Source organism: Choloepus didactylus, chromosome 17, assembly GCF_015220235.1.
Source record: "Choloepus didactylus isolate mChoDid1 chromosome 17, mChoDid1.pri, whole genome shotgun sequence".
In the NCBI taxonomy this organism is placed as follows: domain Eukaryota; kingdom Metazoa; phylum Chordata; class Mammalia; order Pilosa; family Megalonychidae; genus Choloepus; species Choloepus didactylus.
In genome coordinates, this window is record NC_051323.1 from 70,465,250 (window position 1) to 70,485,319 (window position 20,070).

The window sequence follows — 20,070 nt, forward strand, 5'->3', positions numbered from 1 at the left end:
TATTCATCAATCTTTTGTTATAAACTTATAGATTTTTGTCTTTATTGTGGTCTGCTCCTCCTCATTTCTTTTATATAAATCATATCCCTTGATGCAGCCTTGAGGTTTTTCAGTTTTTATTTCCTTAAAGTGAAGCAAAGAACTTAAAGAAACTTCCTAAGAAATCTTGAGTGCAGAATATTTCTAGATTTCTACAAAATTTCCTCCTCATCCACAGTGAAGTTGAATACAACTTTTTTTAGCAACTTACTTTTGAGTTTTTCTAAAGCATTCAACTTAGTTTTTGTAGAAACACAACTGTCATTTCTGTGTGCACTCATATTTCATCTATTTATGAAATAATTCATGTAATTACAGAAATAAGTAAAACTGTAATAAATGGTTTGGGAGTAAACATGATTGATTCTTAGTAAGCACTTAACTCAGTGGCAAAAATGTTGAATATATTGAATATTGCTCAAGATGCTGGTAACAGAGCAGGTACTTACAATATGTGTAGAAAAATTATTTCTTTTTTACTGATGTTTCTGTTAAGTCTTGCTTGTGTTCAAAACCAGGCTTTCTATCCTTCTACTGCCCTATCATATTCTATAAAATGATATTTAATTTTGAAAATTAAAAAAATATTTTGAATGTTTTTATGACTATGTTAGCATATTTCCTCAATTCTTAGACATGGTTGATTATAAAGTACACTTTTAATGGTTGATTTGAGAAAATAACAAATGAAGACTGTATTAAAATTTTAGCGTATCAATTTTAATTGAGCTCAATTTTATAGAAGTAAGACTGTATGCAGAAGGCACAGTAACTAGTATAGCTTTTCTGTAAATGTTTGTAATGGCTTTGGTTTTGTTTTTGTTGTTGTTTTTTTCTTTTTTACTGTCTCCTAGTTTTGAACCTCTCAGTCTTATCACCCAGGTCTCTCCCTCTCTCTGTTCTATGTGCCTTTACTAATTGCATTTCTTCTTTTACATCTGCCCCTCTGAGACTGGTTCTTTCTTTCAAATCATACCAGCTTCTAAGTAACTACCACCAGCTGAAATGTAACATCTGAAACTTCTAAATCTCTCTGCAAAATGCTCATGTGTTATTTTGGAAATATGTTAATGTTGGTAGGATTATCTTACATTGCAGTTGACTATACTTAAATAATATAGTTAATATTTCAGTCCTTTGGAATTAGAATAATGTGTGTGTGTGTCTTTTTTTAACCTAGCTCTCAGTTTTGTTGTACTTTATAAATAAAAGACAAACTGATTTTTTTTTAATGTTAAAACATATCAGGAATTTAAATTTGGATAGAGTATGGCAATTATAATGTGCTACTGCTTCTCATTAAAAGATGAAGGTGTCCTGATTAGATTAACATACAAAATCCTACTCTGTGCTGTTGAAAGCAAAGTAAGGAAAATACTGGCAAAGACAAAGATAAATACCAGTTTGATGATGGAAGCCAGGAATGACACCTGGTATTAGACAAAATGGAATTCAAGGGGGAGGGAGAAGGTTCAATGAGACAAAGAATGTTAATTTATATGGATAGAACCTAATGCTCACAAGTGGATTTGATGACCATGCACCTTTTTGCCCCAAACATTTAGCATTTCAGTGTTGAAAATAAAAGCTGTTAACTAAGGATACAGAAACATATGCATAGAAAACATTTTCTTTTCAGGTACCTATGGAATAATAATAGAATAATGATGTAACAGGTCATAAAAAAAATAACCTAATAAATTTCAAAAAGTAGAAACCATAGAGTTGGATGTTCTGACATAAAATCAGTAGAACCAAATAGCTATTGGGTTAAAGAGGACATCATAATTGAGATTACAGATATTTAAAAGCACATGACTGTGAGAACAGTTAATTTCAAACCCAACAGGATATGGACAATGTGTGTCACGTAGAGGCAAATATATATTTATTAGAATTTAGGGAACATTCAAAATAACTGGACTAAAAATTCAGTCCAAGAAGCCAGAAAAATCAAAACTAAATTAATTTAGTAAGTGAAAAAAAAAAAAAAAAAAAAGCCAATGAAATCAGTCAACTTCTGGCCAGTGTGTCAAGGAAAAAAGGGAGAATTCATAATAATTTTAAATAATATTTAGAAGATATTTTATAAGTATATGATTGTTATGGGTAACTTTATTCTAATTAGTTTGAAAAATCTCCAAGATAATACTAGTTAGTGTTTATTAAAACAGAGTAGGCTAGCAGAGTTCTAAGTACTTTGCATGTATTAACTCCTAATCTGCATGACAGTTTTATTAACTAGGTGGTGTTATTTCCCCATTGTGTGTATATGGGAATTAAGCACATTGAGGTTAATTTAAACAAGGACACATGGCTATAAAGCTGCAGAGACAGGACACTAAATAAAATGCTAGCAAGCCAAATAAAATGTTATACTATTTACCAGAGGACCTTTTCCCCCCAGAAATATAAGGATGGTTTAATGTTTAGACATTTATTAATGCAATTCTCTGTGTTAAGTTGAGGTCAAATATATAATTTCATTTCCATAGATGCAAAAACAATTCCTTTAATAAAATTCATGAATTTTTGATAATTTTAAATAAATTAGATAAGAACTTCCTTAGTTTGAGAAAGAGTCAGAAGAAATAGAAACACATCAAATTTAAAAATATATATTCATAGTTGGAATATATAAATAAAACAGATTTTTGTATTTTGATCTTGTATCATGCAATTTTGTTAAATTTATTAGTTCTAGTTGTTTTTTTGTTGATTCCATAGGATTTTCTACATAATGCCCTTTGCAAATAAACAGTTTTATACTTCGTCCTTTCAAAAAATTTATATATATATATATATATATATATATATCAATGGATTCCTTCACATTAAGTTCAGGAACAAAACAGTATGCCTCTGTTATTCAGTATTGTCTTGGAAGTCTTAAGTAGTGTAATAAAAAGTGTTTAAAAATAAGGCAAAAAAATTAGAAATAAATGATTGTCTACTTATAAAATAAAAAATATGAACTAAAAAACTATGTTATAATTTCAGTAGAATATCATTATTTAAGTATCTGAATCCTGGCAATATTTAAACTATGAATTGTTCTGAAAGAATTTTTTTAATGATACCCTTTTACAAAAACATGCCACAGTATAGCTCCAGGATAAACTACTGATTATGTGGAGATGATGTGAGCATCCTTCCAGTAAATGACATCATAGTGGCCAAATCCACAATGAAATCATTGTGGAATGGGGTGAATGATGTAAGTAACATGATGGTCTCATTGGTAAAAAATGAATTCGATCTTTCTCTGCCTTTATGTATTTTAGTGGGCGAGAACAATTTTTAAAACATTGAATTCCAACTGTAGAAATATATACATACATACACATACGTACATTCTTAATCCATTTAATGTAATTTAAAAAAAATTAGTTGTATACAGAAGATGGCAGAGTTGAGTCAAAACTTTAAAAATCATTATGTGTTTTTGGACTTAAGAAATTCAAACTCTAGAATAGAATTAAATTAAGAAGGCTAGCTGAAGGATAAACATAAACTATCATTTCTTATATAACAGATAATATACCCTTAAGTCACAAATAAGCCAAGGATGAATTTTGATAAATTGTCTTTTTCAAAATTTAATACTTCTTTTTGATATAAAGACATTATGAATTTAAAAGACAAGCAAAAAACTGGAGAAAATTTGAAACATGACAAATAGAGGCTTAATATCTAGACTAAATTACTTATAAAATTAAGAAGAAAACTGCTTAATAGGAAAATGGGCAAAGAAAAATAGGGAAGTCATAAATGAAGAAAATAAAAGTAGCAGTAAACATATGCAGATATCAGAGATCAGAAACAATAAGAACATTATCACCCATCAGATTGTCAATTTGTAAATATTAAATATCATAAAAAAATTAGAAATAATCTATAAGTCCCCTCAGTAGGGTGAGTAAATAAACTGTCAGTGAGTCATATTATGGGATAATATGCAAATGGTAAAAACAGTGAGATGATAGATCTGGGTGTTTTATGACAGATTTTGTTGAAAGCACAGATAACCGAATGGGGAAGGGAGAAGCTCAGTATTTAGAGTAACAAAAACTAAATATCTACAAATATAACTTGGAAAAAAATATCTAAAGGATTTTTAAAGAAAATTATAAAATTTGGTTAAAAATCATAAGTGAAAATCTGAATAGTTGAGAAAAGATTCCATGTTCCTGTAAGGAAAGATTCTAATATTACAAAGTTGCTATTCTTACAATTATTAGTAAATTTAGTATAATTTCATTCAAAGTTCAGGTGGGATTTGGGTGGGGGTAGTCAAGTTTATTTGAAAGAGTAAATGTATAAGAAGCTGAGAAATTTTTTTTTTAAAGAATGAAGAATAATGGAGGGCACTTACCCTACCAGTTATCAAATTCAGCACAAAGCTCTGGTAATTAAAATATTAATAGTGGTGCAAAATAGATAGACCAATGGAATAAAATAGAGCACCCATCTCTATTGGGCCAAGTTCCCAATCAAGTTTTTTTTCACCATCCGTTATGAAATTTTGATCTTCATTTTAAGTGTATTCACTTTAAGTGGCCTATGTCAATACCAATTATCCTCAGAGAAGAAACACATTCCACATATTATATAGGTGGCATTTCAATTTGAAAAGGGTATACTATTCAAAATGACTGTAGTGGGACAATGACTCTTTGCTGAACAAAATAATACTTGGATCTGTGCCTCATAAACATAAATTCCAGATAGGTTAAATATCTGAACATGAAAGCAAATAAAATTTTTGGAAGAAAATATAGAGAAATAGTTTTAGAAAGCCCCCAGACCTAGAGCATGCATTCTCAGTAGGTCAAAAATTGGTTCTCGGGGGTGAAAAAATGGTCTGTGGCCCTCCAAAGAATTGCAGTACTTCAACAGATAATTTGTGGTTTATCTGTGGTATTAAAATTCCATGGGGAGAGGGGCAGTGAGGGCCAGAAAGTATAAAATGGCTCCTTAGTAGGGACGATAATGAAAAAAAAAAAGGTTAAAAAACACTGCCATAGAGGAAAAGTGATAGATTTAGAAATACAAATATTTTAAATTTCTTGATGACAGAAGATACCATAGACCAAATTAAGAAGCTAGTGACAGACTGGAAGAAAATATTTTGCAATTTATTTAATGGACAAGGGGAGTATTATTTTTTAATGTACGAGAGTTCCTACAAATAGTTAACAGAAAAACATCTCTAGAAATATGGGCAAAGGTCATGGAATTAATGTTTGGTTTATTTATTACGATAGCTTAATTTCTCAAGTATTTGGTGGTCATTAGGGGTGAATGAATATCTGTATTTCTTAAGTATTTACACGTAACACTTTTTGGGGGCTCCTCTGTCTTAGACATTTAAAGGTAGGATGATCTGAAGCTTCTTGAGGTGGCTGAAACAAATAATGTGGCACAGAAATACATAATGAAATTTTTTTCTTTGTCACATTATGCCTATTTCTAATTCTCTGAATGTGATACATTATTGACTTCATCAGTTCTCCTATTTAAGAATATGGGAGTGTGTTGTATTTACAGCTGAACCGAAATTTTTTTGTTACAACAAGTTGATTTTGGCTATTTCCTATGTTTCTATTTAAAACAAATTATAGGAATTCTCATGGTGAAATATTTAGGAATATTATATTAAATATAAATATTGTTTGTTAATGGGCATGAAATATTTAAAATCCTAAATATTTACATATTAAATATGCTAAACTAAATATAGAGTTTCTAAATATTTGTGATACTTCATTTTTGTTATAAATGTTTATCAGAATTTTAAATGTGGATTATAGATGCAGTGAAATATTGCTAGTTGGTCTCCCTATTTGTATATTTTTATTTTATTTGTTTTCCTCTGGCTTTTTATTAGCAATCCAGTGGGGAGAAGATGGCCGTCCATTTCATTTTCTCTTTTATACGGGCAAACAATCATATTATTCATTAATGCATGTAAGTATATTGCATTCATGATAAATAATAGTAACCATAAACTAAATAATTATACCAGAGGTTTTCTCAGAAGCTTCAGAATTTACCTAGTATTTTCAGAAAGAGGTAACTTGTAGAGGTAAGACAGTGTGTTAAAAAGCTTCATATTTTATTAATTCATGCTTATTTTTTTGCTAAAGATAAACTTCATAGAATTTGTATCAGAATGGTTTGTCCATAAAATGCTTTTATTTAAAATTGAAATCACATTAGGAGTTAAATGTTCAACTCAATAATAGTGCATGTATCTGCTTTCAAGGTAAGAAGTGACGAAGGAAATAGGGAGCAAAGTATTTAATGCTGTTGGGTACTATAAGGCATTCCCCTTGACAGAGAGTCAAATAGTTATCTGTACATTGTTTTTCTTGTTTGTATACAATTTTTGCTTTCTGTAGGTTAGTGCAGTGTACGAATCTAGAATTTGGGCCCCCCAAATTACCTAAGAAATGATTTTATTGCACTTTGACTCCCAACTGCATTTGAGTGTACTGTGTACAGCTTGTGTTTTGTTTTCAGAGCTGTGTTCGATCGTGTGCAAATTTGGGATGATGAAAAAATAAGAGACTGGATGTTGGTATCTAGTTATAAACAACAGAAACCATTTTATTTGTAGAACATAGTGCCAAGTTTTATTTCATTCATTATATGATTTTTAAAAGTTACAGAAATATTTATTGGGTTTCCCCCATCTGCAGTCAGATTTCAGTTGTTTAAATTCTGTGCACATATGTACTGTGCGTTTTGGAACTATCTGGTGTTTGTGCTCCACAAACCCAAAGGACAAAATCCCCACTTGTCAGGTACATTTATTTCTTGGGAAAAAAAAAGAAAACCTTTTTTTCACTTTTTGTTGACCTTGGGCAAATGAGCTTCTTGCCCTGGCAGAAATGAAATGAATGATAAATGTAGAGTGTGTCTTTGCTGAGTAATGGAGCTGCAGCTCCGGCTTTCTACTGAGGTTTTCTCCTGCACAGCCTGAGGCTGCCCGAGGACCCCTGCTGTTCGTTTAAATAGGTATGTCAAATCTGCCTCCAAATGCCGCTGGTTTGATCTGTGGTAATATTTGTGAAGGTTCCATATGGACTTGAGCCCCCTGCAGTGCTAAGAAATAATGTACAACGCTTCATGGTGCAGACACAAATTTTCTCTGAAAAGGGATGCAATGCTGCGTTTTAGCTGTCGGAGAGGATGATGGAGCTGACGCGCTAGGCCTGTCAACTTGTTACACGGATGGGTTGCACGCAGCGAAGCTGTGGAAAATCTGTGCCTTTTAACTTTTCTACTTAATCACGGTTGTAGCATTGCCTTTAGACTGTATGCTACATTAATTCTCTTCCTGCCTTCTGCCTTTCATCCCAAGTTTCACGGAGAAAAGTAAAGCATGCAGTCTTGTAGAGGAGCCTTATCAAACAGCTGTCATCTGACAAGCCATTTGCATTTGTTTTGTCTGAAACTGAGCAACCCAAGGGCAAGGTATTTTGTTGCATTCCATCATAATGAAGAAATTACCCATTGTAGAAGAAGCCTAACTTTATTTTTAGTTTGTTTATGTGTTTAAAAGGTATTGCTCAAGAAACTGATCAGTTTCCCTGTGGATAAAATACTACCATACCCTTTGATTAAAATGTTCAATTATATTCGATTAATAAATATTCTTTTTGAGCAATATATATTTTGTTACTTACAGAAGATTTACCCAGGCATTTATGTTTTAGTTAAAACTATTTTGTTAGGTGGTTTGACTCCCCCAAATGTGGGGTTTAGCATCTGTTTCGTTGCTTTTCCAAATAGTTGACATATATGAATTACAGGTACCTTGGTTTAACTTGAACATTATAATGCAGATATATTAATAAAACCTTGTATTTTCAAAATGCTGTATATGGAATTTTAAAGGAATTATGTGTATGGAAGAAAAGGATAAATGTTTTCCTAAATATATGCCAATCTCTTCTGCAAGGTGTATGACAGATTTTGTTAATTACAGTGATTCAGTATTAACTGTTCAACTTGCAAGATCAGTTTTATAGTTGTCAGGCATTGCATATAAAGTAAAACCATAAAACATGAAACTACATCATGTGTTGGTGCTCTCCTTCGCTCCACCTTGTCTTGGTGGCGGTGCTGGTGGTGTTGGGGTGTTGTATTCTGGGAGAGTGATCACCATCCCTCCAGCCCTCAGTGCAGTCAGGGAATTAGCCCCCTGAAGACTGTGATGGGCTTTAAATACTTGGAAATGACTTAAATACTTGAAAATGAAGTGTTGTTTTTACCATTTCTTATAGTTGATGTGATTTTTTCCCTACATAACAGGGTAAAAGACAAAAACTAAACTGTGTTATTCCCATGTTGTTGGCAAACAGTAATTGTGTGAGACACGGCAATCATTGGCCAAGCTTTTTGACAAGAAAACCCATCTAGAGCATGTTTGCAGTTCTGCAAGGAGACTTTTTCGGGTGTTGATTAACCTTTCTTATTGTCTCTAATAATATCAGTTCTTTTATTACTATTTGGTGACTGTTTACGTATATTACGCTTATCTATTATATTATAGCAATTAATAAAAGGTAGTCCTGATGCAGCTTACAATTAAAGCTAAAGATGACATGTAATGCCTTAGTGAGTAGTGTTCCTAGCTTACCTATATTTAGTCCATCCAGTGGGGATGGATTTGTGGGGATATGGGGAGGTTTTTGTGGGCAGATGAGGATGAGAAGAAACATGTAATTTATTGTTCCTGTCCAGAAATGTAGTATAATAGGAAAGTATAAAGTGAAGAAATTGTGCCAATTCATGGAGTTCTTACACTTAGTAAATGCACACATTCTGTGGGTCTGTTACCCGGTTAGTTGGGACTCCAGTTATCCTGTGGCTACAACGATAAGCATATCTCTAGGTTCCTGGAGAAGCCAATAAAAACTCATCTATTTTGCAATATAGCTAATATGATGTACATATATAAAGAAAAAAGTATAAAATAGTACTAATGTAACTTCATAACAATAAAGTGTAATTTTAGTAGGAAGAAATAAGAGACTGATGAAAAATAAGAATCTTTGAGTGCTTATAAAGGGGCTCAGTGCTTAATGGCATTGGCTCATCAGTCTATTTTCACATCAGAATGGATGGATGGTTTCCATTTCCTTACTAGCTACATAACTAGTAGAACTTGTAGACTTTTTGGACATGATTTAGGGCTTCAGTTTAGGGTTTCAGCAAACAGAATAAAGAATAGAGAAGGAATAAATGAAGTTTTCCTGAAACAAATGAATAAAAGCATAAAGGAAAAAGAAGAATTTTTCAAGAGGACCTACATGTCTGTGCAAAAAAAGAAAATGCTGGGTCAGCACAAGAGGAAATTGTTGCACAATTGAGGAAAAGAAGGGACGGGCCGCAAGAGTGGGCCTACCAGGCAGTACCCATTGATCCTGTCCAGGATGACCAAGCCAGCAGGGAAGGGAGGAGTGGGCTGTGTTCATCAGCAGGGGATTTGCAACCTTGGTAGTCCCAGATTGGTTCATGCAGGTCCTTTAATTTTAAGAAAATGTTGATGCAGGTTTACTCATTTTATCAGTCGACATATTTCTGAAAAATTTTAAATTCTCTCAAAGTGAGTTGAAATAATTTTAAACTCATTGTGGAGGTGATTATTTGGCATTAAAATATGAACCCTTTTGTAAAATATGATTCATTAAGTCAAGGCATTTCTATAAAGCAAGTGTCCCAAAATGCTTTCTGAGGAACATAGGTTATGACAAAAGGGACTCTGAAGTTAGTTTGGGAATACTGTGTATGTGTATTGGGAAATTCTAATAAAAAGATACTTAGCATGATAAAAGCTCAGTGAAATTCTTCAGTAAAGAAACCTGTTGCTTTAACCTGCTGCTGTTAAAGCTTATTGGACCACAGAACAGCTTTTAATATCCCATGAAACTGGTGCTTAGGAAAGACTGTAAAGACTATTGAAAACACTCTGCAAGTTGTAATTGTAAGCATTACTCATCTCAAATAAACACCTTTTCTCAAAAGAGAGGTTAAATAAATTCTCCTCAGTTTTAGGATTGACCTCAGCCCAAATACATCAAGCATTTATTGAAATTTTACGTAAGCTCCCTCCTCAGTTTTTAAAATAAGGGAGCCTATGCATCTCTAAAACTGCAGTGGGAATCTTGCATCTTATAGAAACTTCATTTATATTTTACAACTAGTTCTATAGTAACAGTGGAGTTATTTTCAAGGTATTTCTTTAAATCGAAAGAATTACATGGCCACAGATAAAATTTATACCCCCAAAAATGTATAAAATGAAGGAATAAATTAATCATTATATACTTAAACTATTCTGCTGAATAAAAAAAAAACAAAACTGAATAATTCTAATCCGTATAACTTTTGCATAAACAGGGTTCATTTTCCTTTTAAACAAAGCTTGTGCTTTCTTAGAAATTCTCCAGTTTATTTTAAATAACTTAATTAGCCTTCATGTTCATAAAGTAAGAGAGCACCTGCCCCCGAGAAGTGTGTTTCTTCATTACATGAAGACTCCAGAATCAATAAGCAAAGGTCCTGGGGATTGAGTAGTAAAGCATTTTTATTTAGTTTAGATGTTTTTAGATCCTCTTTGTGACCAAGTGGTGAATATTTAAAACTCTTGGGTATAAAGCTCTTATCTTTAAAAATGGAATTAAAATAGCAACCCTGCTCACAGTGAGGAGTTGTGAAATAACTACTTTACAACTGTATAAAGTGCTTAATTTCAAAAAGCTGTGGACTGGTGTTGAAATATATCTGCATGCTGTTTTAAGACTTTTCTTGACAGCAGGAGTTAATTCAGTAATTAATTCAGCAATAGAAATTACTGTTCTAGAAGTATTTTTTATGTACATTTTCCTCACATATGAATAATAACCATTGTGTGTCTTCTTGTATGTTCCGAGTATAACAATTAGGGAAATTAATTTTTTTAAAAATGATTCAACCTATTATTAGTATTACTTCTATGTTTTGATCTTAATCAGATTTCTTCTTTTGTAATGGTATAAATGTTATTATAATATATGATGATGGGGCTTTAATTTGAGTAGTAAAAGTTATATGGTACTTGAGTTACAAGCAAGCATTTTAGTGTAATTCCTCATGGGTGTACACTTCCCTGGAGTACTTTTTCATATGACCTATATAGGAAATGATTTCTTTTTTATGTTGAATAGCATTTCATAATGTATAAACTTGTATAGCATATTTATTCACAAAGTAATAGTAGAGGTGTACACTAGAAGTATGTCACTTGGAATTTTGTATATATTCAGAAACTTCTTAGTTAATGATAAATGAATTATATTTGTATTTGTTTCATTTGGTTTTGCATATGCCAGTGCCAAAAGAGAAGTTTGTTATTTATCTTAGTAATTCTTTGAAATTGATTTTCTGTGATTTCTTTAATATACAGAATCAAAGATAATTACTATTAATTTGTTATTGTTTATTTTGTATATCAAAATGTAGTTAACTTTTCTTATCCCCTCTCCCCCATGAAATGTTACTTGTTTACTTTCCCTTAAATTGGAATTTCCACATGATTAATATAACCAAAACAAATTTTAGAAGGATACTAAAAATCATATTGCTCATGCTGTTGGAAAGGTTTAGTTTAAGCATTTCTTTTCTGCAACCTGAGCATCTGGTATTTTCAAATTAGGCACCTTCTAAATTTGACTCATACATTATGGAAATCTGATGACATGAGGGGTGGATAGGCTTGCTTTGATTTTATGAAATATTAATCATAGCTGTGATTAATGATTCAGCATTTCACATCTGGGTTATTCCTGTCATATTTGAAAATTACGCTATTAAATACAGTATATAAACTTAGTGTAGGTGGGGTCATACTAATTCTCTAGCGTCCCTTAAAATTAAGTGGAAACTTAACAATATATGAGAAGCTACCTGTGATAATATGTGATGTTGACAGTTCCTGGCATATTTATACCCTCAAGGATTTTTTTATGTAAATAAATGCACTTCTCTTCAGGGAGTTGAAGTTATAGGATCTACTTTCTAGAGAACTGTTGTTTATAACTAACCAAGTTAGAATCGCAGGGGTGGTTTTATAATGTAGAAGAGAAAGAAGTAATAGAAATGGTGCACCAATAAAACTGTTAGATTATTTCACTTTTGAATGCCATACCTTGCCTCCTATAGCAGGCACTGTGCTAAGTACATATTCCTATGTAAAAAAAGTGTACAGGGTGGCTTAATGCATATCAAATTTTAAGCATTTTCCTTAATAGAATTTGCCATGTTTGAAATTTGACAGGTACTTTTTATGGGTTGTTTTTCATATTCCACATTTTCCCCCTGATTATTTGTTTTACGTGCACCATTTTGAGGTTATTATGGCTCTGAATACAACAGTAGAAGGTAAGAACATAGTGAAATAATAGTTTAAGAAAATGTGGAGTTAAAGTAAAAATTGCTCAAACATCATTTGAAAATTATGGTGAATTTAGCAGCCCAAATTTTGACTTCAAACTTTAGCAATGATAAGGTAGTGAATTGTAGTTACCTCAGCTATTCCAGAAAATTAATAAATCCTTATTAGCGGGGGAGGTATCTTATTACTGTTGTTGGTGTTCTCTTGGGTTCATATTTTCTTAGATTGAAAGAGATTTAACATCTTGTGACTTTTTTGCTCTCAGAATCTCAGTACTCTGGACCAGGCCTGCTGAGAGGCTGATTCCCCCCCTTTACAAAGCACCCAGGCTGGGGAGCAGTCTGACTGGGGCCTGCCTGGCCCCTGACAACCAGTGCCAGCTGGACGGGAACTATTTGTACTGTGTCCACTTCATGCAAGTGGAGGAGGAGTTATTTTGTGGGGTTTTGTTCTTTTATTTGACCTGTTCAAAGCATTTATGAATTACTTTTCAGAAACAGAACTTTTTCTGGTGTGCTATTCAGATGGAGTATTAAGCCGGTATCTTAGTCTTCAAAAATGAGTTAAAATTACCCTAACAAGAAGCAATCAGACAGCCTTGCCACTTCTTGGGAAACACCTTGTAAAATTTTATTTTAAGTTGAGTAAGAGGTGCATGTTGTATATGATGGATGGTTCACATTAGTTTTTGCTTTCTTTAGGATAGACTTTTCTTTTTTTTTTTTTTTTAATTGTAAGATGCTTTTCACTGCTGCTCCAAGTGACAGCTTTACACTTTGGATGTAGTTGTATGGACAGTTATACTTAATGTAGACACTAAGATTGAATTACTTAACTAGTCCCTTTGCTATTATATTGAACTATACTCTCAGCAGTTCTCAAACTTTAGTGAGAACTTCACGTGGAGGCATAGTTAAAATAGATGGCTGGGCCCCATCCCCAGAAGTTTGTCTTTGTAAAGTTTGAATTCGGGCCTGAGAATTGTTGTTTCTGATAAGTTCTAGGCTTGGGTACTGAGGCTAATGATCTAGGGACTGTACCTTTAAAATTGCTGAACTAAAGTGATTGATTCTTTCAGCTTGAGATAGTAATGAGTCTCTGTAGCTTACCCCCAGTTTTTCAGGTTCTAATATTCACAAAGTGCTGCTTCTCTTTTCCTCTCTTCTTCTTTTCGTTGTCTCTTCTGAAGCAATCAATTCTACTATCCTTAGGGTTTAAAAAAACAAAAACAAAAACCTCCTTTATGAATCTCACCAGCCAAAAGGAATGAACTTTAAAATTCTCATCTCGCTGAGAAGTCCTGGCCCATTGAATATAATCTCCGTTTATTTACATTGCTGAAAAGGCTCAGTCTTCACATCCAGAAATTCTTTTCTCCCCATGAGAGAATGAATTCTTGAAAACAGATGACAGATGGAAGGTAATACAGGCGCTAGTAAATACAAAGACGGTGGCAGAGGGATACTTCTACTCCTAGAACAGACTCTTTATCAGCAACATTAAGATGTAATATGGCAGTCTAACAGAGCCAACAAAAAGTTGCCCCCAAAACTTGGAATTATTAATAAGACTATTCAAGATAAGGATTGACATCTCCACCAGTAACAGGTTGTGTCTTCAGACATTAGCTCATGGTATTGGAAGCTGTCATGATTGGCAAGAAAAAAATACCATTTATATCATCTCTGGCTCATCCTTTTAAGATTTGTATTTGAGGAATGTTTTATAAAGTTCATTAGGTATTGGTATGGTAGGTTGTGTGTAAATTCTCAATGAATAAACATATGCATATTAGGTGTGAGTGCTCAAAAATTAATTTTGCTCTGTCAAAAAAAATTGGGAGATCATTGCATTATTCACTTTGTTGTAATTCATTTCCTAGAAAATATATTTCATTGATAATCCCTATTACTGGTTTATTGCTTTTTACACATTCTAACAATATTTCAGACTTTCCCCTACTTGCATTGCAAGTGACGTACATTCAGAAACTGTTAGAAAGTAAATTAATAGAAAGAAATGGAATAATGAAAAATATAATAGAAAACTATTTTTAAGATATAAATTACATGGTGAGAATTTAAATATTATGTCAATCAAAAATATTAGATAAATAGGTAAGCTGTAACTACCATACGTACTTTTACTGGTTAATTCTCTAGGTTTAAAGTGTATATTGCTGTCTATTATGATTTTTAAGGAAAATGTTCAGGCCTGTTGTGGAACTCTCAGGAAAACAAGTATTTTGTAGGGTTTGTGTTTTTGTTTTTTGTTTTTTTACTAACCTCATTGAAATGGAGTTGTAAAATGTTTAGAATTTATTTAAAAATCAGTTAAACTTTATTGTGCTACTTGTATGATACTAACTTCTCATTGAAATTATTCTATCATCCTTTAGTTTGAACAAAAATAGTATTATTAGAAAGCTTTTTCAGTTTTTTTTACCCTGCAGCTTAGAGGATTTGAGTAGGCGACTTTAGGGATGAGGGATACTCACAAGGAAAATATAAAGTATATCATAAGTAGTTTGGTACAGTCTCTCTTATTTTAGCATGTACATTTTATTTGTCATAGGAAGCATATGGAAAGCTACTGGATGTAGAAAAACATCAAAATCAGTTGCGAGCCAAAGGACTATTTTTGGAAAAAACTGAAACTAAGTAAGTTCTTTTCTTACATTAAAATATATGTAAAATTAGAGCTAAAAGCATGCCACTTGTCACTGGTATTTTTTAAGCACACCTGAAGCCTTAAATTTGTTTGATATTTCAGCATTAATCATTAAATTTAGTGTTCAAAATGTTAGGTTGTTTTTGTTTGGAGGAAGCAAATACTGAAGTTATTATTTTTGTGTTACTCCACTCCAGATTCCTATATTAAATGATATTTAATTACTCTGTTTGAATATGATTTCCTCAGAATTTTTGTGTATATGGCTGCACATTTGCTTAGTATTTGCATGCTTTGATTTTTTGGGGGTGTTTTAAGGTTTGGACTTCCGTTTGGCAAACAGTGATAGATTATACTTACCAACCAGCTTTAAATTTTGGCCTTGTAATTCATGAATTTGTTCTTGTGCAAAAGACACAAGTCTTTGAGCACACCTCATTTAAATTGTAAATACTGTCCTTAGCCCTTTGTTTGGAGTTTTAGTTCATTGACAAGTTAACTTTGTATCCATAACATCTCCTTAAAGTAAATTATGAAAAAAAAGCACAATTTTAATTTTTAAGAAATCTGGTGACTTTTAATATTAAATGAGTTCTAAATGTCCTGTTTAACTCTTCAGACAAAATATTTGCTAGACTGGTTATCTTTCTAAAGTAAATTAAGGAAATGGAATAATATTTCTCAAAAAGAGTTTACTTGAATGAATTCGTCCTACTTACATATATGATATAAAAATGTGTTCCTGAGTCATGTGAGGTCTTTTGTGCACACTATAATTGCATAGTTAATTAAAAAGAGAATATATGTGATATTTTAACAGAGACCTGATTGGCAGCAGATGGCTGATTAAGGAGGAACTAGAAGAAATGTTAGTGGAAAAACTGTCAGATCAAGATGTGAGTAATTAGTCTTTTTAATTTAAGGGGACCTGTGCCATAAGAATACAGACAATTGCTGTATTTAGGATCCCAATAGTAATATTCCTCAGAGGCAGGTGTTCCTTAGACAAGTTTTCCTTTTTTAACACATTTATCAGTGCTTTCTGCCACAGGAGGACCTAATCTGTGGTCAGGAAAATGACATGCCCACTAGTCTCCAGATATGCCTTTTATAGGTGCCCTTGCATCTTCTGCCAGTTGTTTTAGGGGAGTGTGGCAGGTGTCTTTTTCTATCGCCTTCAGTAAAGTGTTCAGTTATTTTTACAAGCTAATGATAATTGTAAGGAGCTGTTAAAGGTTAAGTAGAAAAGGGATGCAACACATGGGCTGCCATTGTGCAATTTGCTGCTTCCTGGCCTCCCTTGTGTGCAGTATCTGTAAGGTCAGTCTTTTTCGTCTTGGGATCTGCAAAACCACCTGTATCGAAATCATTTGGATTGTTGGTTACAAAATGCAGTTTCCTAAGCCTCACCAAGACCTAACTCAGAATCTCTGTCACCCCCAAGTCTATATTTTTTACTAGTTTCTCAGGTCAATCTTATGCCCTCTAAGTAAAAAGTCTGTGACTCTCTGCTTTAGGTCTTTATTGGATTCTTGCTCTGTGTATGTTTTAATATTTCCCAACATTATCAGAGGAAATTTGATGCTTTAAATATTTTGATGTTCTAAATTTAGATTGCTTTCTGGATGATTTGAGTGTAGATGCAATTTCATAAATTGTACCAAGAAAGCCTGTTTTTTTCATGCCAGTGGCTAACATTGTTTTACCTTGCCACAATGTAGATTTTAAGTCATGTACTTACATTGCTCTTTTTCTTAATTAAACATATTGAACAAATTAATGATTAAGAAAAATTGGAATTTGCTTAGCCAAGGCATCAGGCATTTGGCTCGTGGTAGATCCAGAGTTAATTTCTAATATCCTAACCACCAAGTCAGTGTAGCTGCACTTGGAAATAACTAAAAAAAATCTCTTTTCTTCTTCAATGAAAGTATCATTTCATTCTTTCCTCTATTTTCTGGTTGCTTTGTTTTTTCTTACAGGGTTTTTTGTTTTTTTTAACTTTGGAAAGATCCCAAGGACTTCAATACAGGTGTACAATTATGAAAACAACAAACAAATATATATTTATGAATATATGATGATGTTCTACGCTTTGTAGGTATTAGATATCAGAAAAAGTCTTGAGGCTTATAGCTGATATCAAGATGGGGGAACACGGGTGGTTAGTGACTTCTGAACCCTTAAGCCAAGTTAATGAGCAAGACTAGATAATACCTGAGTTAACCCTTTGTAGGCACAAGGGGTAGCCATAGAGTAGGAGATGGAATTGAAAGAGTAGCTGAGAACAAAGGAGATAACCTGTAACTAGCAGGGAAGAATGGAGCTATAGCAGGCCAAGTACCACAGGTGGTTTTCCCACCCTTACTTGGAAAATTGCCTTTTTTTTTACTGTAACATCACAGGAAATTGTATTTGAAACAGTTCTTTTAATCTCACTCATCAGATTTTTATATAATTCAAATTGTTAATGTTCGCTTTTTCACTGCAAAGGCAGTAGTGACAAAGAAGTCTGATTTTTAGGGCTGGCAAAAACATAAATAAGGTTATAAAACACTGGATTTCACAATCCATATTAACTAGGGATCTCAAGTATTAGTTGTTTCCTTCTCCATAAACACTTTAAAATGATTATTCTGGCTTCTCATTTTAAGGGGTTAATACCAAGTTGTTTACTTTCTAATCACATGTTCAAGAACTATTAAAAAAAAAATGCACAGAGTAGCAAGGATAATTTATTTCAAGAGGTTGCCCTTTAAGTCAAGTATCTCTTGAATTTTTAAATAGCTTGATTGTTCAGTTTTAAAGGAAATCATAAACATTAAAGTAACACAGCTTGAGCAGCCAAAGATATATTTGCCAAATGTATTATGAAATATAATTTAAGAGGTACATTTTCTCAAAATCAAACTTTCCATTTCACCATACATAACTTATTGGAAATTATTTCTAAAGCCCCTCTTGTTACAGTTCTGATAAAAGAGTGGAAATTATACTTTAAGATCAACTAAATATTTTTCAAAAATGAACTTAAATCTCAACTTCATATAATCATAATACAAAGAAATTGGTATTTCTCTGAATGATGAATTCCTTTGTTTCTCGAAAGAAAAGATTTAGTATTAAAGATACACCGGGAAAGTGTTGCATCTGCATGCTGTTTTAAAAGCAGCATGAAGATGCAGAAGTGTCATCCTGTCAAAATTCATCAAGGAAAGCAACATTGGAAAGATCAAGTATATAAAAATAGAAAAAATTTAGCAAATGCAATTACACTTGCATCTTCTAATGAATTTTTATTGTCTGCAGTATATGAAGTTTATTCAGCTGCTAGAAAGGTTATTGACATTACAGCCTGGTGTTGCTGAGGACAGATTTGTGCAGAGATTTCGCAGAAGTGTAACTGTTCAATCAAAAAAACATCTGATTGAACCTTTGCAGTATGATGAGCAAGGAATGGCCTTCAGCACAAGTGAAGGTAATGACATTCCATGGAGAGAAAATAAATTTCATGAAGATTGAGAAACTACAATTATTTTTATTTGCTGTTGTTCTGTGGTATTCATTTGATGTTTTGTTTGTCCATTTATTTTTGCTACAGCTACCTTGGATTCCTAATTTTTAAAATTCTATTCAAGATTTTTTAAAGTGAACCTTATAATGTCCAGGAAAAAATGTGGATACATGCCTATGCAATCATATTAACACATTTTATTTTCACTGTTTCACATATGTATATTAGATCTTTTTATTTTCACATTTTCAACTGAAAGAATAATAAAATATTTTAATAAAGATTTTTTTCTATAAAGTGAGTCTGTCAATCTGCATGTCAGATGCTAAAACTGTAATGTGAAAACTTTTCAGGTCATCAATTCATATTCTCCTTGTACATATACAAAGGTATTTGACATGGTATAACTTTTAAGAATTGACCTATTAAATGATATATCTGCAACTCTTAGAGAATGTAACATCATTTTTTTTTGTCATTTTCAACTAATGTTTTCACAGAAGTGTGACCTTTCCTGAGGATTCTTTCATTTCTGCAATTATCTGTTATTCTTTATATTTTTACAATATATTATTAGATATATTCTTATTGACTATACAAGAAGAATGCTATGTATATTTGAAAAAAATGTAAATAAATATAAATTATTTGGTTGGTTGTTGAAACTAGTTTAAAGTCACCTTTTAAGTGTCCTTAAAATAGAACTGAAGAATAAAATTATACCATGATAAGCTTTATTACTTCTATTATGATAGAGTTTACTTGTTTTGTTTTTGTTCGACTCTTAACAGTTATAGAACTTTCCTTTCTACTGTATTGTATGGTTTTTATTCTGGAAAAAAAATTAACCTGTCTCACAGGATTGATCTTTAACATTTTTACTAATTAGGAATTTTATATTTTTAAAGGTAAACGAAAGAGTGCAAAAGCAGAAGCAGTTGTTTATGAACATGGAAGTGGAAAAATAAAAGTAAATGAAATTGATTATTTGCTTTACTTCCCAGTGATACAGGACAGGTTAGTTCTTGATTTTGGTTTTGCTTTTTGTCTTTATTTTTAAAGAAAATATACTTAATAATACATCATGGCTGATTAAGAAGGCTTGTGATTTTCTGATTATGTTGGTCAGAATGATTTTTTTTTTTTTTTTTTTACCGATACAGTTTATCAAACTAGCAAGAGGGACAGTGTCACTGTTTTGTATGTCATTTTCCAGATTTTTTATGAAAGAATTCTAGAATTCCTCATTAATTGAATCTTCCTCCTCTTTTCATTAGATCTTATTGGAACTTGAGATTTCTTAGATATGTCTTAAGTTCTGAAATACAGACTATGCCAAAATGTAAGCAAAGTAGATTTCCACCTTCTTTTACCCTAGTATTGCAGGGGATCAGCAGCAAAC

At 32.2% G+C, this 20,070-nt stretch overlaps 1 protein-coding gene across 1 annotated transcript in view; it reads left to right on the top strand.

Annotated features, from left to right (window-relative positions):
• The window catches only part of MRPS9 (mitochondrial ribosomal protein S9), a 65,659-nt gene that overhangs the window by 37,930 nt on the left and 7,659 nt on the right, over positions 1-20,070 (top strand). Inside the window, exons 5-9 of the mRNA XM_037806928.1 lie at positions 5,930-6,009; positions 15,059-15,144; positions 15,975-16,050; positions 18,464-18,632; positions 19,577-19,685. Coding sequence (XP_037662856.1) covers positions 5,930-6,009; positions 15,059-15,144; positions 15,975-16,050; positions 18,464-18,632; positions 19,577-19,685 — 520 coding nt within the window. The remainder of the gene's footprint in view (positions 1-5,929; positions 6,010-15,058; positions 15,145-15,974; positions 16,051-18,463; positions 18,633-19,576; positions 19,686-20,070) is intronic.